Genomic DNA, 27,339 nt, shown 5'->3' with positions numbered 1-27,339 from the left:
CATGTTGTTGTTGGAAGAGAAAGCGCGACTGTGGGGGGAAGAAAGAGAGCGACTGGGGGGGGAAGAGAGAGAGCGACTGGGGGGGAAGAGAGAGAGCGACTGGGGGGGGCGGGGGAAGAGAGAGAGAGCGACTGGGGGGGCGGGGGAAGAGAGAGAGCGACTGGGGGGGGAAAGAGAGAGCGCGACTGGGGGGGGGGGAAGAGAGAGAGCGACTGGGGGGGGGGAAGAGAGAGAGCGACTGGGGGGGAAAGAGAGAGAGCGACTGGGGGGGAAAGAGAGAGAGCGACTGGGGGGGAAGAGAGAGCGCGACTGGGGGGGGGAAGAGAGAGAGCGACTGGGGGGGGGGAAGAGAGAGAGCGACGGGGGGGGAAGAGAGAGAGCGACGGGGGGGGGAAGAGAGAGAGCGACTGGGGGGGGAAGAGAGAGAGCGACTGGGGGGGAAGAGAGAGAGCGACTGGGGGGGAAGAGAGAGAGCGACTGGGGGGAAGAGAGAGAGCGACTGGGGGGAAGAGAGAGAGCGACTGGGGGGGAAGAGAGAGAGCGACTGGGGGGGAAGAGAGAGAGCGACTGGGGGGGAAGAGAGAGAGCGACTGGGGGGGGAAGAGAGAGAGCGACTGGGGGGGAAGAGAGAGAGCGACTGGGGGGGAAGAGAGAGAGCGACTGGGGGGGAAGAGAGAGAGCGACTGGGGGGGAAGAGAGAGAGCGACTGGGGGGGGAAGAGAGAGCGCGACTGGGGGGGAAGAGAGAGCGCGACTGGGGGGGAAGAGAGAGCGCGACTGGGGGGGAAGAGAGAGCGCGACTGGGGGGGAAGAGAGAGAGCGACTGGGGGGGAAGAGAGAGAGCGACGGGGGGGAAGAGAGAGAGCGCGACTGGGCGGGAAGAGAGAGAGCGACTGGGGGGGGAAGAGAGAGAGCGACTGGGGGGGGAAGAGAGAGAGCGACTGGGGGGGAAGAGAGAGAGCGACTGGGGGGGAAGAGAGAGAGCGACTGGGGGGGAAGAGAGAGAGCGACTGGGGGGGAAGAGAGAGAGCGACTGGGGGGGAAGAGAGAGAGCGACTGGGGGGGAAGAGAGAGAGCGACTGGGGGGGAAGAGAGAGAGCGACTGGGGGGGAAGAGAGAGAGCGACTGGGGGGGAAGAGAGAGAGCGACTGGGGGGGAAGAGAGAGAGCGACTGGGGGGGAAGAGAGAGAGCGACTGGGGGGGAAGAGAGAGAGCGACTGGGGGGGAAGAGAGAGAGCGACTGGGGGGGAAGAGAGAGAGCGACTGGGGGGAAGAGAGAGAGCGACTGGGGGGGAAGAGAGAGAGCGACTGGGGGGGAAGAGAGAGAGCGACTGGGGGGGAAGAGAGAGAGCGACTGGGGGGGAAGAGAGAGAGCGACTGGGGGGGAAGAGAGAGAGCGACTGGGGGGGAAGAGAGAGAGCGACTGGGGGGGAAGAGAGAGAGCGACTGGGGGGAAGAGAGAGAGCGACTGGGGGGAAGAGAGAGAGCGACTGGGGGGGAAGAGAGAGAGCGACTGGGGGGGAAGAGAGAGAGCGACTGGGGGGAAGAGAGAGAGCGACTGGGGGGGAAGAGAGAGCGCGACTGGGGGGGAAGAGAGAGAGCGACTGGGGGGGAAGAGAGAGCGACTGGGGGGGAAGAGAGAGAGCGACTGGGGGGGAAGAGAGAGAGCGACTGGGGGGGAAGAGAGAGAGCGACTGGGGGGGAAGAGAGAGAGCGACTGGGGGGGAAGAGAGAGAGCGACTGGGGGGGAAGAGAGAGAGCGACTGGGGGGGAAGAGAGAGAGCGACTGGGGGGGAAGAGAGAGAGCGACTGGGGGGGAAGAGAGAGAGCGACTGGGGGGGAAGAGAGAGAGCGACTGGGGGGGAAGAGAGAGAGCGACTGGGGGGGAAGAGAGAGAGCGACTGGGGGGGAAGAGAGAGAGCGACTGGGGGGGAAGAGAGAGAGCGACTGGGGGGGAAGAGAGAGAGCGACTGGGGGGGAAGAGAGAGAGCGACTGGGGGGGAAGAGAGAGAGCGACTGGGGGGGAAGAGAGAGAGCGACTGGGGGGGGAAGAGAGAGAGCGACTGGGGGGGAAGAGAGAGAGCGACTGGGGGGGAAGAGAGAGAGCGACTGGGGGGGAAGAGAGAGAGCGACTGGGGGGGAAGAGAGAGAGCGACTGGGGGGGAAGAGAGAGAGCGACTGGGGGGGAAGAGAGAGAGCGACTGGGGGGGAAGAGAGAGAGCGACTGGGGGGGAAGAGAGAGAGCGACTGGGGGGGAAGAGAGAGAGCGACTGGGGGGAAGAGAGAGCGCGACTGGGGGGGAAGAGAGAGAGCGACTGGGGGGGGAAGAGAGAGAGCGACTGGGGGGGAAGAGAGAGAGCGACTGGGGGGAAGAGAGAGAGCGACTGGGGGGGAAGAGAGAGAGCGACTGGGGGGGAAGAGAGAGAGCGACTGGGGGGGAAGAGAGAGAGCGACTGGGGGGGAAGAGAGAGAGCGACTGGGGGGGAAGAGAGAGAGCGACTGGGGGGGAAGAGAGAGAGCGACTGGGGGGAAGAGAGAGAGCGACTGGGGGGGAAGAGAGAGAGCGACTGGGGGGGAAGAGAGAGAGCGACTGGGGGGGAAGAGAGAGAGCGACTGGGGGGGAAGAGAGAGAGCGACTGGGGGGGAAGAGAGAGAGCGACTGGGGGGGAAGAGAGAGAGCGACTGGGGGGGAAGAGAGAGAGCGACTGGGGGGGAAGAGAGAGAGCGACTGGGGGGGAAGAGAGAGAGCGACTGGGGGGGAAGAGAGAGAGCGACTGGGGGGGAAGAGAGAGAGCGACTGGGGGGGAAGAGAGAGAGCGACTGGGGGGGAAGAGAGAGAGCGACTGGGGGGGAAGAGAGAGAGCGACTGGGGGGGAAGAGAGAGAGCGACTGGGGGGGAAGAGAGAGAGCGACTGGGGGGGAAGAGAGAGAGCGACTGGGGGGGAAGAGAGAGAGCGACTGGGGGGGAAGAGAGAGAGCGACTGGGGGGGAAGAGAGAGAGCGACTGGGGGGGAAGAGAGAGAGCGACTGGGGGGGAAGAGAGAGAGCGACTGGGGGGGAAGAGAGAGAGCGACTGGGGGGGAAGAGAGAGAGCGACTGGGGGGAAGAGAGAGAGCGACTGGGGGGGAAGAGAGAGAGCGACTGGGGGGGAAGAGAGAGAGCGACTGGGGGGGAAGAGAGAGAGCGACTGGGGGGGAAGAGAGAGAGCGACTGGGGGGGAAGAGAGAGAGCGACTGGGGGGGAAGAGAGAGAGCGACTGGGGGGGAAGAGAGAGAGCGACTGGGGGGGAAGAGAGAGAGCGACTGGGGGGGAAGAGAGAGAGCGACTGGGGGGGAAGAGAGAGAGCGACTGGGGGGAAGAGAGAGCGACTGGGGGGGAAGAGAGAGAGCGACTGGGGGGGAAGAGAGAGAGCGACTGGGGGGGAAGAGAGAGAGCGACTGGGCGGGAAGAGAGAGAGCGACTGGGGGGGAAGAGAGAGAGCGACTGGGGGGGAAGAGAGAGAGCGACTGGGGGGGAAGAGAGAGCGCGACTGGGGGGAAAGAGAGAGAGCGACTGGGGGGGAAAGAGAGAGCGACTGGGGGGGAAGAGAGAGAGCGACTGGGGGGAAGAGAGAGAGCGACTGGGGGGGAAGAGAGAGAGCGACTGGGGGGGAAGAGAGAGAGCGACTGGGGGGGAAGAGAGAGAGCGACTGGGGGGGAAGAGAGAGAGCGACTGGGGGGGAAGAGAGAGAGCGACTGGGGGGGAAGAGAGAGAGCGACTGGGGGGGAAGAGAGAGAGCGACTGGGGGGAAGAGAGAGCGACTGGGGAGAGAGAGCGACTGGGGGGAAGAGAGAGAGCGACTGGGGGGGAAGAGAGAGAGCGACTGGGGGGAAGAGAGAGAGCGACTGGGGGGGAAGAGAGAGAGCGACTGGGGGGGAAAGAGAGAGAGCGACTGGGGGGGAAAGAGAGAGAGCGACTGGGGGGGAAAGAGAGAGCGCGACTGGGCGGGAAGAGAGAGAGCGACTGGGCGGGAAGAGAGAGAGCGACTGGGGGGGGAAGAGAGAGAGCGACTGGGGGGGAAGAGAGAGAGCGACTGGGGGGGAAGAGAGAGAGCGACTGGGGGGGAAGAGAGAGAGCGACTGGGGGGGAAGAGAGAGCGCGACTGGGGGGGGAAGAGAGAGAGCGACTGGGGGGGGAAGAGAGAGAGCGACTGGGGGGGAAGAGAGAGAGCGACTGGGGGGGAAGAGAGAGAGCGACTGGGGGGGAAGAGAGAGAGCGACTGGGGGGGGAAGAGAGAGAGAGCGCGAGAGGGAAGGAGAGCGCGAGCGGGAAGGAGAGCGCGAGAGGGAAGGAGAGCGCGAGAGGGAAGGAGAGCGCGAGAGGGAAGGAGAGCGCGAGAGGGAAGGAGAGCGCGAGAGGGAAGGAGAGCGCGAGAGGGAAGGAGAGCGCGAGAGGGAAGGAGAGCGCGAGAGGGAAGGAGAGCGCGAGAGGGAAGGAGAGCGCGAGAGGGAAGGAGAGCGCGAGAGGGAAGGAGAGCGCGAGAGGGAAGGAGAGCGCGAGAGGGAAGGAGAGCGCGAGAGGGAAGGAGAGCGCGAGAGGGAAGGAGAGCGCGAGAGGGAAGGAGAGCGCGAGAGGGAAGGAGAGCGCGAGAGGGAAGGAGAGCGCGAGAGGGAAGGAGAGAGAGAGAGGGAAGGAGAGAGAGAGGGGGAAGGAGAGAGAGAGGGGGAAGGAGAGAGCGAGAGGGAAGGAGAAAGCGAGAGGGAAGGAGAGAGCGAGAGGGAAGGAGAGAGCGAGAGGGAAGGAGAGAGAGAGAGGGAAGGAGAGAGAGGGAAGGAGAGAGAGAGGGAAAGCAAAGGAGGGAGAGAGGGAATGAGAGAGAGAGAGAGGGAGACAGAGGGAGGGAGAGAGAGAGACAGAGCGGGAAGGAGAGCAAGGGGTGGGGGAGAAACGGGGTGGGGGAGAAACGGGGGGGTGGGGAGAAACGGGGGGGGTGGGGAGAAACGGGGGGTGGGGAGAAACGGGGGGTGGGGAGAAACGGGGGGTGGGGAGAAACGGGGGGTGGGGAGAAACGGGGGGGTGGGTGGGGGGAGAAAGGGGTGGGTGGGGGAGAAGGGTGGGGTGGGGGAGAAGGGTGGGGTGGGGGAGAAGGGTGGGGTGGGTGGGGGGGAGAAGGGTGGGGGGAGAAAGGGGTGGGTGGGGGGTAAGGGGGTGTGGGGGCGGAAGTGGGTGTGGGGGGGAAGTGGGTGTGGGGGGGGAGAAGGGGGTTGGGGGGGAGAAGGGGGTTGGGGGGGAGAAGGGGGTTGGGGGGGAGAAGGGGGTGTGGGGGGGAGAGAAGGGGGTGTGGGGGGGAGAAGGGGGTGTGGGGGGGAGAAGGGGGTGTGGGGGGGAAGGGTGGGTGTGGGGGGGAAGGGGGTGGTGGGGGGGAAGGGTGGGTGTGGGGGGGGAAGGGGGTGGTGGGGGGGAGGGGGGAAGGGGGTGTGGGGGGGGAAGGGGGTGTGGGGGGGGGGAAGAGGGTGTGGGGGGTGTGAGGGGGAAGGGGGGTGGGGGGGAGGGGGGAAGAGGGTGGTGGGGGGGAAGGGGGTGTGGGGGGGGTGTGGGGGTGGGAAGGGTGGGTGTGGGGGGGGGAAGGGTGGGTGTGGGGGGGGGGGGAAGGGTGGGTGTGGGGGGGGGAAGGGTGGGTGTGGGTGGGGGGGAAGGGGTGGGTGGGGGGGTGTGGGGAAGGGGGGTGTGGGGGGGAAGGGGGGAAAGGGGGGTGTGGGGGGAAAGGGGGGTGTGGGGGGAAAGGGGGGTGTGGGGGGGGAAGGGGGCTGTGGGGGGGGAAGGGGGGGTGGGGGGGATGGCGGGGGGGGAAGGGGGGTGGGGGTGTGTGGGCGGGGGGGGAAGGGGGGGGTGGGGAGCCAGCAGACCCTCTCCCAGTGTTGGTCCCTGTCTGGGCCAGAAGCCTGGGACTGGAGTTGCGCTGCTGGCCGTTGGAGAAGCCTAGGCCTCGGGACCCTGTACTGACATGGCAAGGGGTGGGGGAGCAAGTGGTGGGGAAACATGAAACTTAAAGTACTTATAAAACATTTTTGGTAAATCTTTCTATAACATACACTTTACAACCTCACCAATCTTTTTATTAAAAAAGGGGTCATCACCTCTCAGTGTGTTGTATCACAAACAATGGCCGCCGCTTGCTTTTCAGTTGGAAAGATTAGGCCCCGCCCACACAGTCGATTGTCTGTCTCGGTCACCAGGACCCGATTGGGAACACTGAAGCCCCACCCACTCTATGTTCCTGTACTAAGATGGCTGCGCATGCACTCTGTTACACACTGAATCAAAATGGCGTCGCACTGAAACTTTTTGCCCTCCTTGACAAAGATGGCTGCCGTTAACCTGGGGCTGTCAGCAGAAGAAATTTCCTCAGCTGCAAACACAGGATCTTCAGATTATTATTCGGGGCTTGCGACCTACCCCAGTTGCTTATGAAGCCTCCCCACCTATTGACCCCGGGAATGGAGCTGAGGCAGCACACCCTCTCCCCTCTGCCAGTGTTTGTCTCTGTCTAGGCCGGGAGCCTGGGACTAGAGTTGCGCTGCTGGCAGTTGGAGAAGCCTAGGCCCCGGGCCTGGAAAAACGGTGAAAGGTAGGAAAATTATAGAGGTTAGAGAAAAGATTTACAAATTAATTAACTTTTTTAAAAAACAATTTGTGTTTTAAAAGCAACTTTTTTTTTGCTGGAAATGTAGATTTGAAAAGAAACACGCAGAAAGCGGGAAAAAGAAATGAACAGTTTCGAATCAAGATGGCGGCCACTCACCTTGGTTCAGAACGATAAGGCCCGCCCACACACGCACCGATTGGTCAACCATCAGGTCACTGAACTGTAGGATTGGTCAATCGTCCTGTCACTCGACTGTAGGATGGCCCGCCCGCACACGCAATGAACCCGCCCCCGTGACGCAGCGATTGGTCGACCGTCGGGTCGCTCGACTGTACGATTGGTCAACCTTCACGTCACTCGATGCTAATGAGCGGAATTTTGAACGTTTTTTGGATACCGTTGGAACAATTTTTGTCCGACCAAAAAGTAAATATGCCTACAAGAGTCCCCTAATGATGAGCTTTCTTTTGATATAACGTATGTGTAGGTACGCTCTATAACTTTTGATTGTATAGCCGGACAGAGAGACAGAAAGACAGACAGAGCGACATACCGTTTTATATATATAGATGCTTGTTTGTTGTGTCAAACCATTTAGACAAATAGGTTTTAGAGCCGTGAACCAGAATCAGAGGTGCTGCCTGGATTGTGTCCTGCTGAATGAACTGGCAGCAATCGCTAGCTACATAGCAAGGTCTTACAATGGCCTATGAACAGGATCTTTCAACATCTCGATCGCTTGTCTTCTCAGAACAAAGCAGCAGCAAGAGCTATAATTCTGAACAAATCTCTGCTCGTTAGCTCTACTATTTTGATCAATGTGAAAGTGACCTCATGAAGGTTTAATATGGTAGTCTTAACCTCATGTATAAGATTTGTGTTATGGGAGCTGGTCAATGTTTAGGGTTATTATTTTGTGAACCAAGGAGCTGTAAGTTTAATGTTGTAATCGAGTGGAATCTGTTGTGTTGGCCTTTATACTTTGAATAAAACAGATTTGTATGTTATACCTTGAGCTACATGGTCGAACAGAGCAATTATCCTCCCATTATTCAAAGACTAGGAGGGTATGTGGGCACTCATGTCATTTCCTGTCAGTAAATGATAGAAACAAGGATGTTCTGTTTAACCCTGGGCAATGCTGCTTTACTAGGTACAGTACATATATGAACACACTTCAGCAAATAGGAAGCAAAGACTCAATAATGAGAATGATCATTGGCACACAGCACAAGATATATATCTGGTACAGGCCAGAGTTTGTAATCGTCCCATCAAGACAGAAAATCATGAGTACAAATAGCCTTAATCACTACCTGTGCAATTCAGAATAATTCTCACAGAGGCTACAACATCATTATAGGACAAGTTAGCCTGAAGACCAAAACTGTTTGAGTTAAATAATATATATTTATGATCTAAATGCATAAATAACTATCAGTTTACCTAAAGACATAACTACCTATGCCTATGGCTAGACTTCTGATCAGAAAGAATCAACAAACCACAACTTGTGAGATAGAAATCCAAAACTTACACTGTATAACACATTAGACATCAAAGATAAGTACAGATAAGGGAAGCCATTTGGTCCATCTAGCTTGCTCTTCCTTAGAAATCTTGACATGCCTCTGCTTCCCAGAATACTATTTCAGGTATTCTGCAAGAAGAATTATTTTCTAACAACAGTACTGAACATGCCTTTCCATAGTTTGTACCTTTGTCGCCTTTCTTACAGTCATAATTGAACTTGAAATAGTGCTCCAGATTTTTTTTATTGCACTTGTCATATATCTTTATTTGCTCCTTTCTTGTTTGCTTCCTTTCAAGGCTATAGATTGCTTTTCTAATACTTTGACATAATCTAACATAATTCACTGCTCATCCCCATCACTATCACTTCCAAAAAAAGTTTCCCCTTAGTTGACCAAGCTGTACCCTCCCATTATCTCACACCCAATAACTGGATATGGTTCTCGAATAACACACTATTGGGAACCAGTGGACCACTTGGGGTGCAACAGATGTGCTCAATGCCTGTTAATATGTTATTGCAGTTTTGATGTATGTTTGAACATGACTACCATCACTATAGCAATGCACTGCCATTCTTCTCAGAAAATCACCTCAAATTTTCTTGGCTGCATTTCTTACCTTACCCATGCTAATCTGGACAAATTGCCTAAGGATAAGACATCTGTAACAGCATTTTAAAATCACTAACACTGGATGCTGACGTGAAAAAATAAAGTTGCAGTGCTCCCATAAGAATCTCCCAAGTCACCTATGGAAAGCCAAATTAATGTAAACTGATAAGTCTATCTGTCCTATCTGCACAGATTATCCACAATCAAGTTTTATAATAAGTAATATAAGAACATAAGAATTAGGAGCAGGAGTAGGCCATTTGACCCTTCGAGCCTGCTCCATCATTCAAAAAGATCATGGCTGATCTTCCACCTCAACTCCACTTTCCTGCATTATCCCCATATCCCTTGATTCCCTTAATATCCAAAAATCTATCAATCTCTGTCTTGAATATAGTCAATGACTGAGCCTCCACAGCCCTCTGGGGTAGAGAATTCCAAAGATTCACCACCCTCCGAGTGAAGAAATTTCTCCTCATCTCAGCCCTAAATGGCCGACCCCTTATTCTGAGACTGTGACCCCTGTAACTACCTCTGCAAACTTCTTAACGATTACTTAATTTCCTACTGCTCAATCAAATGCTATAATAAGAAAGGCATCACTATTATCAATTAAGCCATTCAACTCGCTCAAACCATATGCTTGAGTGGAGTTTTATTTCAGGACCTTAACAGATCTTTTTAATATGATACATGCAACAATGTAATTGCGGGTTGTTATAACCATAGTCCACAATATATCTACATTTTAAAGGAATACAGTCCACAATATATTTGCATGGTAAAGAAAGATAAATGACTCACCCAACAAGATTTCCTCTGTCCTATCCAACTGTGCTGGGTGTAGGTCATAATCCAACAGCTCCTTATAACGCTCTTCCAGGTCCTTACTTCCCTCATCTGAAAACCCGTAATCACAGAGAGCAACACTGGAAGGCAAGATTGAGGCAAACACCCTATGTGGAGCTTTGTGGCTTGCAGAATCACCACCTAGTGAAGAACAGGACATGGAATTAATGTTTAAATGAGACAATTGTGTTATATTTTTACCACAGACAATACTTAAGACTAATGAAGCAAAGTACATAATCTAATGGGTGCTGCAACAACACCAGTTCAACAAGCAATAGCTAACTTTGCATTTGAATTTCTCTGTTTCAAATTACACTATAACAGTTCAACGACAAAGAGATATAGATACATAGGGAGTGAGGTGGGGGGGTGGTGGGGGTTTGGAGAGAGACAGACAGACAGAGAGAGACAGACAGACAAACTGATTGATTTTGCACAGGAGTTCAGAGATACAAGAGAGCACATGCTCAGAGATTGAGCATAGACTAGAAAGCAAGCCCATGCAGCAAGCAGCATACAAAGAGCACAAAGGCACGAGTGCTATATACTGTACTAGCTGGGGGGGCCCGGCGTTGCCAAGGTTTTTTTGTAAAACGGCAGTTTACAGGGCCGCGCAGTTGACGGCCGGCCGCTGCCGCTCCCCTGCTCTGTGTCTCGGGCCGAGCGGTTGTGAGGCCCGGCCCGGCCTGAGTGACCCCAACTCACCTCCCGCTCCGGCGGGCCGCCGCAGCTGCCCCACTCGCTGTTGAGTAAAAGCAGTGAAAAAAATGGCGGCTACGTTTCGGGAGGCTGCAGGATTAGGTCCCGCCCACACACGGAATGAAATGCTCCCCGTGACGCACCGATTGGTCAACCATCAGGTCACTGAACTGTAGGATTGGTCAACCATCACGTCACTCAACGCTAATGAGCGGTAGGATTGGTCAACCGCTAATGAGTGGATTTTTGAACGTTTTTTGCATACTGTCCGAACAATTTTTGTCTGACCAAAAAGTAAATACGCCTATGAGACTCCCCTAATCATAAGCTTTCTTTTGATATAACATATGTGTAGGTACGCTCTATAACTTTTGCATGTATAGCGGACAGACAGACATACAGACAGACGGATCCTTTTATTTATATATATAGATGAGTGAAAAAGAAAGGGAACCAGCATGCACAGGAGACAGACAGCACATGTGAGTGCAAAAGGGTGCAAGTGTGTACATACAAATGCAAGAAGAGATCAACTCCATGCAGCAGACAGCATAGGGAGTACAGAAAAATGCATGTGCAAGAACAAGTGCAAAGGAATGAGCATGAACTCTGGGCAAAAGTGAACAAGAGTGCAAATGCAAGGAGAGACGGAACTCACGTGTCCAAGTGTTTAAGCGTGTGCATGCATGACACAATGGCCTAGATTTTCTGCTATTGGCATAGTTTAGGCCCAAATGGCTATCAAACTTTAGAAACACTTAGGTAGAAGTGTGTTGTTTGCACTCAGTTTCCAAGGTCAGCTCATTAATGTAACTTCAGATGCAGATTAGGTCGATGTAGGCAGCACACTAGTAGTGGGAGTGGAAAATAGTATGTAAGTGAAATTTAACGGGATGGGGCCACAGAACTATACAACAAACAAGGAGGCCATTTGGCTCATTGTGTCTGTGCCAGCTCTTTGCTAGAGCAATCCAAAATGAATCCTACTCTCTCCCCAAAGCACTGAACCATCCTCTGCTACAAACATTTATTAATTTTTCCCTTAAATAATGACCCATCCACTCCCTGCAGCAAACCATTCCATGCCCCAACAACTCTCTGTTAGAAGAAAATTCTCCTCACTCTCTTAGTGACAATTTTGAATGACTGCCCAAGCAGAGGAAATAGTTTATTCACGTTCCAATAATTCTTCACAGTTTAAAAAACTCATCAGGCCAATTAATCCATGCAACAGAGATCATGTAGCATTTACTTGAGAAAGGCAGTATATGCATGCCTGCTTCCTTCCTGGCATTTTTCCCCAGAGCCCGCTCCCTCCCCGGCAGTTTTCCCCAGAGCCCGCTCCCTCCCTGGCAGTTTTCCCCAGAGCCCGCTCCCTCCCTGGCAGTTTTCCCCAGAGCCCGCTCCCTCCCTGGCATTTTTCCCCAGAGCCCGCTCCCTCCCTGGCAGTTTTCCCCAGAGCCCGCTCCCTCCCCGGCATTTTTCCCCAGAGTCCGCTCCCTCCCTGGCAGTTTTCCCCAGAGCCCGCTCCCTTCCTGGCAGTTTTCCCCAGAGCCCGCTCCCTCCCCGGCAGTTTTCCCCAGAGCCCGCTCCCTCCCCGGCAGTTTTCCCCAGAGCCCGCTCCCTCCCCGGCAGTTTTCCCCAGAACCCGCTCCCTCCCTGGCAGTTTTCCCCAGAGCCCGCTCCCTCCCCGGCAGTTTTCCCCAGAGCCCGCTCCCTTCCTGGCAGTTTTCCCCAGAACCCGCTTCCTTCCTGGCAGTTTTCCCCAGAACCCACTCCCTCCCTGGCAGTTTTCCCCAGAACTCACTCCCTCCCCGGCATTTACATTTTTTTGAATAAGCCCGCTCCCGTAACGAGCCGGAAGCACGCATGCGCAAAGCACTTCTATGCAGCTTCCAATTCCTTGGCAGCAGTTGCGTCCATGCATGTAGGGGTGGGGGGTGGGTGGGGTGGGGAATGAGGGTGGGGGGGGTAGGGTGGGGGGGGTCTGCAGGAGAAAGACTGAGTGAGTCTGCAGGATTGAGAAACAGCAGAAGCAACAAGACAAAAACCGAGAGTGCAGAGGAGCACATACCCAGGGACAGTGAGAGCGATACACTGTATAAATGTAGCAGAGAGAGAAAATGGATAAACATATCCAGAAGATGAGACCTAAATGCAAGAAGGTGAAGAAGAGTGGGAGATAAAGAGTGTGAGAAGGAAACAGAATATGAGGAACCAAAAGAAAACTAAAAGCTGTCAGCTGTGGCTCAGTGGTAGATCTCTTGGCTCTGAGTCAGAAGGTCACGGGTTCAAATTCCACTCTAGAGACTTCAGCACATAATCCAGACTGACACTCCAGTGCTATACTGAGGGAGTGCTGCACTTTCGGAGATTCCTTCTTTCGGATGAGACGTTAAACCAAGGCCCCGTCTTCCCTCGCTGATGGAGGTAAAAAACATGGCACTTTTTGTAGAAGTGGAAGGGAGTTTCCCCAGTGTTGTAACCCCTTAAATCCATGTTTTCAATCCAAAGTAAATAATCCTATTTCTTGGATTTTATCCTCGTACTAAAAAGCTCCAAAATGTGGGGCCATTCTAGTTGCCCTCCTCTGCACCTTCTTCAGAGTCTCAGTATCCTTCATCAAATGCAGGAACCAAAACTGGACACATACTTCAAGTGTGGCTGTATCAGAGTCTTATATAGGCCAAGTATAGTGCTCTTCATTTTGTACTCAATGGTTTTAGTAATATAAACTAAAATCTTATTTGCTTTCCCTATTGCCACTTCGCACTGCTTGGGCATCTTTAACAAGTGAACAACTACTAACCTCAGGTTTCTTTCTTGATCAGTTCCCTTTAACAGATACCCTGGCAGAGTAAAGATATGCCTGGAGTTTCCCAACACCAAGTCCACGAAAGTGTATTTGTCCACATTAAATGGCACACAAAGGCCCACTCACCTAACTTAACTAAATTGGCCTGGAACATTTTTGTATCATCCGTGAATTTATGAATGGTTCCATTTGGCCCTCCTCTGGATCATTAATGAAAATGATGAACAGCAAAGGTCCCAAATCAAAGTCCTGCTCTACTCGCAACTGTGCCCCAATCAGATCCACTCCCATTAATAACAACCCTCAGCTTGCATGATTTCAATCAGCTACCTATACAATATAATAACTGCCCAATAATCCCATGAGACGCCATTTGTTCTAATAGCCAACTATGCAACATCTTATTAAATGCTTTTTGGAAGTTAAGGTGTGGAACACCAACCAGACTATCTTCATCCATAATTCGAGTCACTTCTTCAAAGAACACAATCAAGCTAATGAAGTAGGACCTCGGTTTCCTAAAGCTATGTTGGGTATCTTTTATTAACCTATCAAACCCCTCATCATTTTAAAATCTTCAATCATATCCCCAACTAAATATCTGTTTCTCCAAATAACCCTAATTATTAAAAATGATTATATATAATGCTGTTCAACAGCTTCTCCGGCACAAAAGTCAAACTCAAAGGGCGTATTTCCATGGTTCGATTTATCGCCACTTAAACAATAGGGCCAAATAAGCCACTCTCCAATCTGTGGGAAACAACCCACAACGAGGTATTGCACATATGACCTCGCCCATTTCCCTGTACACTCTGGGGTAAATTAAATTGGGTCCTGTATCACGATAAATTTTAAGCACCTTAATCTTAAAACCATTTCTGTGGCTACTTCTAATGAAGAATTTTTTCTACACATTTATCCTGTAAAACTGAGTCCGTGGCACTATCTTCAGTAGTGAAAAATAATGCAACATAATGATTTAGCTCATCAACCATGTCTGTATCCTCATAGATAACTTATCTTGAAAAATCCTCCAAATGACCAATGTGGTCGATTATTATTCACTGACTACTAACATAGCTAAAAAAAGCCTCGCCATCTCTACTGCAATTGCGGAGTGTCCTTTTTTCTAAAGGTCAAACTTAGAAATGTGTACTTTGGTGGGGAGCCTTGCTCGTTGGCAGCACATACTGGGAAAGCATGGGTGCACAGCTCACACTTTCCCTTCATTAAAATTCAAGGTTGGAAAATCGTGGTCAACACACCTGTGATTTCCCAATGTGTGTGGCTAGAGGATAAAGCTATTACCCCTTCCTTCAGTGCTGTAGCACATTTATAAAATTGGGTCTCTCGTGACATTTTATAATTCCTAATATTGGTTTTAGTTATCCTCAACTACTTTTAAATTTTGTATTTTCTTGACAATTGAATCTTTTATACAACAACCTGCATTTATATAATGCCTTAATGTGAAAAACAATGCTCCACGGTAGTTCTGAGGCGTGAAGAAAAAATGGAAACTGAGTCACTGAAAGTGATATTATTTGGGGTGACCAAACACTAGGTCAGAGAGGTCGATTTTAAGGAAGGTCGTTAAGGAGGAGAGCGATTTGGAGAGGTGGAAGGTCGAGGAGTAGTGAAAGGTTGGTTTAGGAATTTGTGGGGAGGGCAAAGAATCCGAGAGGGGAGAAATGAAAGGAGGCATTACCACAGGAGAGAGGGCCTGAGGCGTAAAGAGAAAAGAAGAAAAAGATAGAAGTGATGGGCTCGGGTTGGAGCAGCAGCCAAAATGCACAGGCAAATGGACATGGGGAAGCTCAGGTTATATAAGCATGACAAAGATTAGGATGGAGATGTGCTGTAGTAAATGGAGAATAGAGAGGAGACAATAGGAAGCAGTCCAAAGTTAAAGTCAGAGGTCCCGTGGTGGGGTGAAATTGATATAGGTATCAACAAACTATTGTCCAGGTTCGGAGGCAAGTGTGGAGGGCGAGTGAGTCCAGGAGCTATTTGAAGGGTAGAGTATCGAAGGACGCTTTGCTAGAGGTATACCCATGGAAAATGAAGAGCCAAGGAGGTGTGGAGAATCGGTCGTGGGACAGCAGAGGTTGATCCAGTAGAGTTGAGTAGTGGCCTCGATGATTAGTAGTACACACCAACGGATCCAGTATAGCAGCGGAGAGATGAAATGGAGTCAGCGACAGTGGGAAGCAGGCTGAAAGTGGTAGAGCAAAGGTCATTTGGCAGCAGTGGAGCAGAATCTGGAGCATGAACTAGCAGAAACAGATCAGAGCGAGCTCAACGTAGAGTGAAAAATTCCCGTCAGAGGAGCAGAAAACCGAGGACGCAATAGCAGACAAGATAATTGAATTGAGACGACCCAGCAGAGAATACAGACTCCGTAGAAAATGGCAGCGAAGTTGGAGGTTTCTATAATATCTAGAAGTAGTGGAGAAATGGACTTTGGCCCAAGAGAAGTGAATTTCTGACCAGGACCCATATAGCAGCAAATTAAAGCTGAAAACCAGTAGTGCACTGAAGGACAGTCAGATATACAGATTTTTTTCAAATAGTCAGAATCTGAGCAGGTAATAGCAGCAGGATGGGCTGTAGGCTAGACAGTTATCGTAAAACTTGAAGCAACTGAATAACACATCAGAGTCACAGTAGTCGAGTGGAGCAGCATCGTCCTAATGCCCAGGAGTTGGGAAGCCAAATTTGAGCAGATTTCCAGGGCTCAGTGAAAACAAGGAACAAGCAGGGTCAGTGGATGGGCCATGGGTTCACCACAGGTAACTTTAACCATGGGTAACTTTAAACTTACAGCTTGAACTTGTCATTTGGGGTAAAATGCACCCACTATTAGAGACGGTAACTTAAACAGTGGAAGAGAGGAGATTGAAGGAGAAAGGGGAAAGGATGGCAATGGCAGATCAACCTTGAACCACCCTCATGCTCTAGCTGTTCCAAAACCACTTCAACTCCCTCTTGATAACTAATATTCTCCCTCTCAATTATAGAATCTCCTCTTTTACAAATAAAGCCATACATCCTCCTTTGTGACCCAACCTATCCTTACATAACCTTTGAATTGCACTTCTGATCCATCACTATTATCCAACCAGATTTCAGAGATACCAATTACATCTAAATTTCTATGGAAACATATGTCTGTAAATATAGGATTTTATTTCTAATATTTCTTGCAATGCATAAACATATTTCAAAAAAAAATCTGTATATACCTTATATGGTTCACCCTATGTAAATTATCTAGATCCCTGTAATTGAAATTCATTAACTTTTCATTACTACCATCAGATGGTCTGTCTTCCCAGTCCTAGTATAACCACACACCTTCTGAGTTACAATATTCATTTTTTTCTGCTTAGCCAAGTGCCTGACACGTGCATAGACCTATCACTATATATGAGAGTTCCAAACCAACCGGCTGAGAAATTCATACAGGTAGAGTTCTTGTTTGCCTGAAATAGATCAATCTCTCCCATAAGGATACACCAGACTTACCTGAATTTAGCGAGCATAGGAGCAACTTGGTAACAGCCAAGGCTTAAGGATTCCCAACTGTGCACAGTAGTATTGCTGGAGCTTAATCAGCTGGAATGGCACAATTCACCACACAGCACTGGTAAGCTTCTATCCTAGCTGTTGGGGCATTGGCTTGCAGGGTTATCTGGAGCTGAATGCAAAGGATGCCACCCCCAAGTGTCAGATTTATGCTCCAAGGCTCATTAATGAGTCAGGGTGGCTGATCAATTATCAACAGTGCCCTGGAATATTGCAGAGCTGCTTGGCTCAGGTATCAGGTTACAGGGCCTACCACCGAGGGTTGGCTCAGTCCCAATCTCCCATCTGTTAAGCGTGTTACCTTGCAGGCAACGTGACTGAAGAGAGATCTTATCTGCACGATCCACCAGAGGGGTGGCAGCCAGTTAATCATTAAACAACTGAGAAGTATAAATTTGAGTCTGCACTAGGAGGGCAGCAAACACTAGGAAATCAAGAGCAGCATAACTCATCATAAAATGGGGTGTGTTGTGCTGCTAATTATGCTGCCCATGAGGAGTTCCTGATATCCCACTGTATGACATTGGCCCAGAAATTCGGGTCCCCACGCGTGAGTACGCGCTAAGTACTCACGCGTAGGCCCAACGAAAGTGCCGGTTTCGTGCATGCACTCCGCATGTGCGGCAAACCGGAACTTCCATTCCCTTGAAAGAAGGGGTTCAGAGGTGGAACGCGTGTGCCGGAGAGGCAGCGCGTGCGCATTGAACTTACAGATTTTTTCCAGGTTTTTCCGGGAGGGTAAGTGTCCAAGAGTTACACATGTAAACAGCAGGCGCAAGGCCTGCTTTTAACGAGGTAAGTGGTGAATTAATTAAAATTAAAACATTTTTTCCACAGGTTTATTATTTTTAAATACTTTAAAGAAAGGTAAGTTTATTTTTAGCCCCGTTAGAAAATGTAATTAATTTTTTCAAAAATTTAAATTATTCTTTAAAGTAGTTATTTTATATAATTTATAGTTATTTTTAAAATGTGATGTTTTTTAAAAATTTTATTTGAAGTTTTAGTGATGTTTTGGGGCTTATAGTATTTATGGTTTTGACAGCTCTTCCTGTCAATTTTATGAATGGGCATTCCCTGCTACCATTGGCTCTCCATGACCCACGTGATTCCAGGGGACGCATCGAACTAACTGCGCCCCTGGGATACGCAAACACTGCGCACCGGCAGTTGGAGCAGGCTCAGGATCAGAATCCCACGCGGGCCCACAGCTCAACGGCCGGCGCGCTAGGTAAGTGCAGGTCGGGGGCATGCACCCACGGGAAGCCTCCGACCCAAATTTCTGGGCCATTATTGTTAAGCAGATATAATGCATTAGTAAAATCTCAACTATTCATCACAGATGTCAAAACACCACTAATATTCCTGAATATTACTCTGGTCACGCAACATATAAAAAAATGGTGCAAATCTACTACAGACATTACTACACTAAAGAAGATAGGGAGAAAACAATGGGCTATCAGTTACTTACCAACATTTTTGTTCAGAATTTGATCCTCAAATACCATTTCACAGCGGATAAACACAGTGTTCAGCACATCTCTTTTTAGTGCCTGCAAAAAAAATGAGTTTGTTTTGATTAGCTATTACATTTTAAATGGCATTATAGGAAATACACAGCACTCTATTTTTCAACAAAGTAATAAAATAGTTAATAAAGTTCATCTGTTATTCTGTGCTTAAAAACAAAAATATTGCAATCTGATCAAATGGCAAGCATCATACCACAATACAACCTTTATCTCAGTCCACTTTTTCTGAAGTCATCAGTTCTTAAGGACTGGGGACAAAATTACATAAAGTTAATTGGAAGTATCTTTAGAAAAATGAAGCCATGTAAAACATATATAGCAGGTATTGCAGTTGAAATAAGTCTGTTGAAAATTATTTTACAATTAAGCATGAATGTAAGCTTTGTTTATGGTAACTTAACTGAGAATAGCTTGGTGACTGATGACCAGAGGATAACATTATGAGCGGAGCTCATCAATCATTTAGTCTCGACATTTTGGCAAGGGAAGAAATGTAGTCTATTAATGATGTTGAATTATGCCTTAAAATGCTTACAATTTTTAGTATTTGTGCTTGTTTATCAAGTACTGTAATGTGATTAAATAGTCCTATTTACTCACTGTGCTTAACTCAGTTTGACAAAAGAACAGCACTGTGACTTCAACAATGTATTGTTAAAGGTAGTCAGACCAAAATCTCTTTTCACAGTTGGTCGGCATTTGCCCATGATTGTTTTTTTTAACTATCAAAGGGCAAGCTGGACAAGAAGTTTTGAATGTTAGTAGCACTTCTGATATTTTAAGCCAGAACTTTCATGTAGGCAGTATTATGCGAGACCTCGATCCCCATTCAATAAGGTGAGGCCGCTAGATGTTCAGGCAAACTATTTGGAGCATTTATCTGTAAGTCTCTTGCATTTGTGTGTGGGGTTCTTGCACTAAGATACAGAGCAATCCTATTTGTTGGTGGGCAAAAGCTTCCTAGTACACCTCGTATGTGGCAATTCAGGCTTCTCTTATGAAGGCAAAACCTGATACCGTCCAGTTTGCAGGCATAAGGTTCTTTATTCCAGACCGCTAGAAAGTGCACTTATGCAGCTATCCAAGTCCACATCTGGGATGAAACTATAGATTCAATAGAGTGCTTTGTAAAACATTAATGTAAACTTATGCTCGATACAATTCATGTTTTCCGATAGGCAGGAGATTACTTATTGATGGTAGACAACCATGTGTTGGATTTTGCCCATAGAAATGGTTGACACCTGAAGCCCTGTTGAGGATTAGGTGCAGGCTTCTTATCTGAGATTTTTAGGATGCTAAATCTACCCAGGATCTGATCCAGTATTTTCTACTTCTGCCGGGTTCAACGCCCTTTAATTTAATTTATTCCTCTCCTGAAAAGGATTCTTCAAGGGATGTATCTCAGCCCTATAGGTCTTACTTGAAAAGTATATGCATACCTACTGATGAGGAAGCTGGTGTGTCATCCCACTGGTCATCTTATTATGGTTAAGGAAGTATGGGCTAGAAATTCAGTAGGCTTTGCGCCCAGTTTTCGCCCAAAGAGGGCTTTTGCGCCACTTGCTGAGCTTTCCCCGATATTCAGCGCTGCGGTAATGGCGGCGTTAGCCAGTAGCGCTGCGCCGCCACCGATGACGTCATCGGTGTGCGCAGTGCCCCGCTACCGGCCCGACCGCCATATTGAGTTGCAGCCGCCTCTTCCGCGGCGGCCGCAAACAGCGGCCAGAAAACGGGGCCGAACTGATGCGGTAGTGGGGCGAGTTAAGGCGGAGGTGCGGCCGGCCGCTTTTTCGGTGGCCGCCTGCCCGCACCTCCTTCCCCGGCCTCCTCCACACCCACCCCCCCCCCCCCCCCCGCGGCATTGCCGGCTGTTTTCCGGGAGCCCGGCACTTCTCCGTGGTGCCGGGCTCATTTGCCGGCACTAGCAAGCGGCGATCTCGCTGTTGCAGGCACCTCCCCCTTAAGAGAGGGAGGAAGGCCTGTAGTACCGCAGCCTGCCGCTCCGCAGCGGGTGGCGCTGCGGCACTTAGCGCGCCGATATTCAGTTTCAGCGCCCCAAGCGGGGGCGCCGAAACCCTTGATTTGCGGCCGGCTTCGACTTGGGGCGCTGAAACTGAATTTCTGGCGGGCGCAAGTGGCACCGCGCGCAGCGGTAATTTCTGGGCGCGAGCGAGCTGGCCGCCCCAAACTCAATTTCTAGGCCCATGTTTCTAACATGAATCTATGGATTTTATGGAAGGGCTTGTGAACATCTGAGGAAAAGTATCAGTCTGAACATTTGGGAGGGAGAGAGGACCTCTTCTGATCCGTGATCCCATTAGTGACAATCTCTGTGACCACCAAACCTCTGAAAATTAGGATATCACCAGTGCTCAAGTTGGCCCCCAAAGTTTTACAATTGACACCTTTTTTAGTTTTGAATTCTCAAAAAACCCATATCGCTCGACTCCACCCCTGCCGTAGCTCATCTGCTGCTGAAACCCTCATCCAGGCCTTTGTTACCACTAGACTTGACTATTCCATTGCACTCCTGGCTGGCCTCACACATTTTACCCTCTGTAAACTTGAGATCATCCAAAACTTTGCTGCCTGTGTCCTAACATGCACCAAATCCTGTTCACCCATCACCGCTGTGCTCGCAGACCTACATTGGCTCCCAGTTAAGCAACGCCTCAATTTCAAAACTCTTATCCTTGTTTTCAAATCCCTCCATGGCCTCACCCCTCCCTATCTCTGTAATCTCCTCCAGCCCCACAACCCTCCGAGATATCGGCGCTCCTCTAATTCTCGCTTTGTGAGCATCCCCGATTTTAATTGCTCCACCATTGGTGGCCGTGCCTTCAGCTGCCAAAGCCCTAAAGCTCTAGAATTCCATCCCTAAACCTCTCCGCCTCTCTTTCCTCCTTTAAGACGCTCCTTAAAACCTACCTCTTTTGGTCACTTGCTCTGATATCTCGTTATGTGGCTCGGTGTCAAAATTTGTTTTATAACGTTCCTGTGAAGTGCCTTGGGACGTTAAAGGCACTATATAAATACAAGTTGTTATTATTACATAGGAAGATTGGATGCAATAGCTCTTACAATTTGCTCCTGGTTAAGCACATCAGGTTGAGGCAACATGTCAATGTAGATGTATGTTACAAAAAAGTCTGTGATGTACCTAATGTGGCGTTCTCCTCAGCTTTGTCTCTTTCTATGCTGTAAACTGCAATTATTTAATTTTCACAAACCATAAAATTGTAATTTACCAAGAGGCTATAGTGTTATTCTGAAGTATGGGTAGAAAGGAAGATGTTTCTGCAGCTCAGAATTTGAAGACAGAAAGCAAGCCTCAGGCAAAAAAGGGCTTCACCAAAATTAGAAGAAACAGAAACAAAATAAGATTAATGCAGTTTCTTTGTTTTTGGCTACTTCTACTTCTCTCATATGGCAACAAGTTCACAACCTGACACTTGCACCTTACACCAAAGAAAGTTGACAAATGAACAGGACAATACAAAAGTAAAGGAAGACTCTTAATGGCACACAAATCACTTTTATTTTCCTGTTGGTATACCCATGGAGCATGTAATATAATAAAAGAAATATCGGAAAAATTTCAACCTCAAAATATCACTATAAATGTTCTTTGAATATGCCCAATGTAAACCTTTTGTGCATCGCCATTTACAGAATGCCTATACTGGTTATAAAATTAATCTGTGTAAACTGCATTCTTCTATAACTCAAATCCAGGTCATTCTCTGCAATTGTAAAATTATGTTACATCAAGCAACAAATTTAAAAGCACAGAAGACCTTGCCTGCATTTATATTTTACATTGTTAAGAATGTTTTAGTTGAGGATGAAAAACTCCTTTCTAAGAACACAAATCATCTTGCCTAAAGATACCGTACCTGTATGGCATCTTTTACTTTTGTTTTACTGCCATGGAGATAAGCTCTGCAGCGTATGGTACCCCTCACAGTAACAGAGCTGCCGCAGCCTTCTATTAAAGCGTCAGTCTCATTCGCAGAGGTATGAACCTTAAAACAAAAAGATTTTATGAATTAAAAAAAACATTCATTTATAAGTCACTTGTAATGTATTACTATATACAGTAGACTACATCAAAACTTATTATTTTTAAAACAAGAACTGAACATGCTAGAAACACACAGCTGGGTCAGTCAGCACCTGTAGAAAAAAAGAGACAGGTTAACATTTTAGACAGTATTGGTCATCAAAACGTTCTGAAGAAGGACAATAGGGTGGTTATAACTCTTGGACGGGCAGTCAGTTGGATCTTGCAGGCCGGCCGCTCGTTCCTGTTGGCTGGAGGCCCATTCCATTTTGCGGGCTGGGCCTCATTACCATGCCACCCTTTAGCTCGCTGCCTCCAGGCTGACGCAATATTGGGCAGACAGGAGGTCGGCCTGGCCGTCAGGCAGGGAAGGGGACGAACTAACAGTGTGGGAGGCAGAGAGCCCAGGGTCGCATTCCATGCTCCTCCCTGTCCCACAAAAGTTGTTTTGCACTTACCTTCCTCTACTCTGCCCAGTATGACTGGGCGGAGTGTGCATAGCGCAAATAGATTATTTTCATTTTATATCATACCCTACTAGTGTGTGTATATACAAGGATTAATAAAAACTCTATTTACTTAGCACAGACTCTGTGAATTGTATGGTAAAAAATACATTGAAAAATAATAAGAAATAAAACTAAATCCACAACATATTAAAATTTTCAATATAATTAACAAAGAAAACAACCACATTTAATAAATATTTATAACTAGTCATATGGAAAAAATAATTAAACTTTTAAAAATTAGTAGTGAGAGAACTAACAGGAGCAGACAGGAGCTGGACTTCCACTGATGTTTTCTTCTGTGGAAGCAATAAAAAGAACAAAAAAGATTCAGTATAGATTTAAAGGTTAACGAACAGTAAATAATGGATGATGCACTCTAATATATCGGGTCACAGTAAATATTTCATGAAGAATAATGTTTACTTCCTTTAAAATAAATGAAGTACTCTGATGACTTTAGGAGTGGTATAAGTTATAAATGGAAAAGGAATGTTTTGGTCAGAAACTCTGGTATTATAAATCAGTTAGACAGATATTTCTACATTAAATACTCTTTTAAAAAAGAACAAATCCAAGATCATGATTAAGCTTCCTTACCGATCCTTCACCTATTACGCTATCTGGTTCTTTAAAGTGTCCATTTATCAGGTAACTGCTCTGCAGTATTTGTTTTGCCCAGGAATTCAGACCTTTCTGGGGGAGGGGGAATGGTGGAAGGAAAGAGAACAGAAAATACAAAATAAAAATTACACAAACAGCAAAGATAACTACATAGCTTATTCTCTCCTTAACTATTTCCCCCCAAAGTGTTATCATAACATAACATGACTGAGCTACATTTGAAAGAAACCATAATTTCAAGAATACTGTATTATAAGGAATATACTAACTATGAAATGAAATTTTGGGGAGTCAAAATTCCACTGGTATGGAGTTCAGAGACCTACATCACTGCACTTACATTATGTGGCTGCTGTACTGGATATCTGCCAGAAGGTGGGTCAGTGGCAGAACATAGAATAACAACAGTAAGTAACTGTATTATCAATTCATACTTCAGACAGTTGCTGTAATTCAGTTTTGAATTTTCAACAAAATCATTTAAAATGAATTAATTTCTGTAAAAGTGTCTGAACTTTTTTTTGATCAGTGTTACAGGAAACAAAAGATAAATTAAACACAAAAACTGAGATATCAATGAAAGTAAAAAAGATTATAGCAATGAAAATACAAAATAAGGAACAGAAACATCTGATAAAATAAGTAAATAAAGGTTATCAACTTTGCTAGTTCTTTCTTTGAATGTTCTTTCTTTGATTAGAGATCTTGCCCCACAAATCTTAGGAGATTGGCAAGTCATCACCATTTCAGAAAGGAAGTTTGCTAAATGTCCAGGACATTTTGATGTCACTGATGTTGTGATGTCAGCAGGTTAATCACATAAGCATTTCTGTTTACTTGTATAAAGGGTATGCTCTGATCATAAGACTTCAGTTCAATTTGCCACAAAAGTCCAAAGAGCAAGAAAAAATTGACTGGTGTGTCATATCAAGGTTTTTACTTCTCATCTCCATGTCAATCACATTCCTTTCCGATTCCTGTTTGTCAAGCTTTCACCGCACCCTTCAATCTTCCCCTTTCTGACTCTTAGCAATCACAATCATCCCCCTTTACCTTGCCTCAATGAACGTAAAACTTCTTTGAATGTAAAACAAATACAATGTTGAGATCTTTTTCCACCATCTTCATCTTCTTCTTTGGCAGGAGGCCTTCTTGCATTTTTGGAAACCTTCTTCTGGCTTCCTGAATTTTTCACCAATTGACCATTTGATTACTCAGCACCAATTCTCTCCAATCTATCTCCCTCTGAACGTCTACTTCGATTTGACCCTTACCACTGCGGAAACCCTCATGCACACCGTTGTCACCTCTAGACTCGACTTCTAGCTGGCCCTCTCATCCTCACCTACACCAAGTCGAACTAGACTACTCCATCCTATCTCAGACTAAGTCACATTCAACCACCCACCTCTTCTGGCTGCCTATCCATCAAAACACTGACTTCAGTCATACCCACCAACAAGGTTCATGCCACAGTTCAGCCCAAAGAGCGATATTTAGTCGAGGCGAAACAGCAACTGTTGGACTCCTTTTCCTACTTCTCTCTTGTCCAATAAGAAAGAATCATCTCCAAGATGATCACTGTTCTTCTGAAGATGTTCTTCTCCCTTCCCCCAAGCTCATTGTTCATCTCTATCCTCTGCCCAAGATTCAAACAAGACTGTCCTGGGAGACTAACCGCTTCAGCATTTTCATCTCACACCAAAATAATTTCTGCATTTTTGACTGCATTCGCTCTTCCTCATGTATCTGCTGCTTCCCTCTTTCCTGTCCAGAGGCACTGCTGTCTCCACAACATTCTTGTTCACTCTTCCATTACCCAAGCACCAGCTGTTCTTTCACCTCTAACTTCAGCATGTGCAATGGGCCTGCATTATTCACTACTTCTCCAAATACATTTTCTCGGTCATAAAGTAATTTATGAGTACCTCCATCAATATAATATATTGTATTCACTGCCTCCTTTATAGTGACAATATTAAATGGAGATTAGGTGATTGCTTTGGCAAACATCCATGTATCTCTCACCCTTCACCACAACTTATCCACTTTTTGCTTCTTACACTGTCCAACCAAGCTCAACACAAACTTCAGGAACAGTGGGGGAATCCAATATAACAGAATCATTTTTAACTGATTGACCCTATTCAGTGCAAAAATGAAAAGTAATTTAAAACAAGATAAGTAACTCATACCAATGAACCCTTGTCAAACTGATTTTCCGCAGATGCTGGTATAGGGATATGAATATCCACGTTGATGGTGGCTTCCACGAGTTGCCAGGTAGATGTCAGGCTGCTGGATTTACATTCTACCAATTTAATAGGAGTCTTGAAAATACAGGAAATTAGGATTCATTAGCAAATACTATATTTTCTGACAGGAATTATATGAATATTTGGCATAAGTAGTATTATATCTGCTGTTAAAAATGTCCAAATAGTCCTTGTACATTTCTATTTAATACTCCAAGGTCAAAGTTTTAAAGCAAAATATTTAAAATCAGTTTCTGTGCATCCATCAGTTATTGCTCTATTGTGAGACATTTACCGCTGGTTGTTTTCTGGCTTGTATTATCTCAAAAAACAGTTTATGCCCTGCAACTGTCTTACAAATGTATTTTAAGGTCTTTAAAGAAAAAAAGAACTGTCATTTACACAGCATCTTTCACATGCTCAGGACATTCCAAAGGCAACTCACAGCCAATTCATTACTTTTGATGAGCAGTCACTTGTTGTTTTGTAGGCAAACACAACAAACATTTTGCACACAGCAAGGTCCCACAAACAGCAAATGAGATGAATGACTGGTTAATTTGCGTTTTTAGTGGTGTTAACCTGAGGGAGGAACAGTGGCCAAGACATTGGAAAAACTCACTGCTCTTTTTCAAACAGTGCCACAGAATCGGTCCCATCCATATGAACAGGCAGACAGAGCCTTGGTTTAACCTCTCATCTGAAAGACAGCACAACTCCAACAATGTAGTGCTCCCTCAGTACTGAAATCCGGGAGTTGTACTTAAACCTACAACCTTCTGACTCAGAGGCAAAAGCGCCGGAACTGAGCCAAGCTGGCATTAAAGATCCTAATTTCGATTTATCATTTGACCTTTATTGTGAAAGAAGCAGCTGGAAAAGATAAGAATTAGTGAGATTACAAATTGCAGCTTCTAACAGTTCAACTGAAATAGAGCTGAATACCAACAAGCGCATCATAAAACTGTTAAGTGCATGTGAAATATAATTTGTTACTTTCCTCTCAAAGACTTGTTTTCACCATGTGTCACGATGGCCCTGGATTCCCTCGAATTTTCTGCTGCTGCGGCACCTTAACTTTGTCAGAAATGTGGCGGAAACCCTGTTTACACGTGTAAACAGTGCTGCACTTACAGCAACACGGCGGCAGAAAGTCCAAGGAAACTCGGGGCCCATGGAGTAAAATGGATTACCTACCTTTTTCATTCTTCTCCATTCAATGGATAGAGGTATCCTCTACACACAGATTGGGTTGCTGGAATAGCCCCAAAAAGTTGGGAAAGGAAAGAGGGACAACTTTCCTTTAAAGCATTTTTGATATCCACTACAGTGGAACATTGTGCTTGTGATTACCCTGTATAATGGGCATGCATCACTCAGATATCTCAGAAAAGAAAGCAGCAGCAATAGCACATTCCAAACATTCCTGCCCAACGTCGCTCTGTGACTCCTGCACGAATGGGCATCAGTATTCTGTTCTGGCAGAGCGGCCAACTTCTGGTCCTGTCCTGTTAGTTGAGATACTGGCCTACTGTTGTAATGTTCTTTCAGAGATGCACTCATTGGCTCTACACGAGAGCATGAAAGTGGGCCAGACCAAACCACACCATTCAGAGTACGAG

The 27,339-nt window shown here is 47.6% G+C and overlaps 1 protein-coding gene across 9 annotated transcripts in view; it reads right to left on the bottom strand.

The window, feature by feature from the left end:
- The window catches only part of LOC147083068 (protein odr-4 homolog), a 158,791-nt gene that overhangs the window by 38,658 nt on the left and 92,794 nt on the right, over positions 1-27,339 (bottom strand). For 7 of the 9 annotated variants that reach the window (XM_085980289.1, XM_085980290.1, XM_085980287.1 and 4 more), the window contains 6 exons: positions 25,658-25,792; positions 23,439-23,534; positions 23,099-23,137; positions 22,163-22,291; positions 18,203-18,284; positions 9,576-9,761 (listed from right to left, as the gene is read on the bottom strand). In XM_085980289.1, coding sequence (XP_085836415.1) covers positions 9,576-9,761; positions 18,203-18,284; positions 22,163-22,291; positions 23,099-23,137; positions 23,439-23,534; positions 25,658-25,792 — 667 coding nt within the window. The remainder of the gene's footprint in view (positions 1-9,575; positions 9,762-18,202; positions 18,285-22,162; positions 22,292-23,098; positions 23,138-23,438; positions 23,535-25,657; positions 25,793-27,339) is intronic. The other 2 variants (XM_085980293.1, XM_085980295.1) reach the window with 2 other exon arrangements.

This window comes from Somniosus microcephalus, unplaced genomic scaffold, assembly GCF_052327205.1.
Source record: "Somniosus microcephalus isolate GS21.2 unplaced genomic scaffold, FLI_Smic_1.0 scaffold105, whole genome shotgun sequence".
Lineage (NCBI taxonomy): Eukaryota > Metazoa > Chordata > Chondrichthyes > Squaliformes > Somniosidae > Somniosus > Somniosus microcephalus.
Note: the sequence above shows the minus strand (reverse complement) of the source record. Positions and strands in the feature narration are given on the sequence as shown.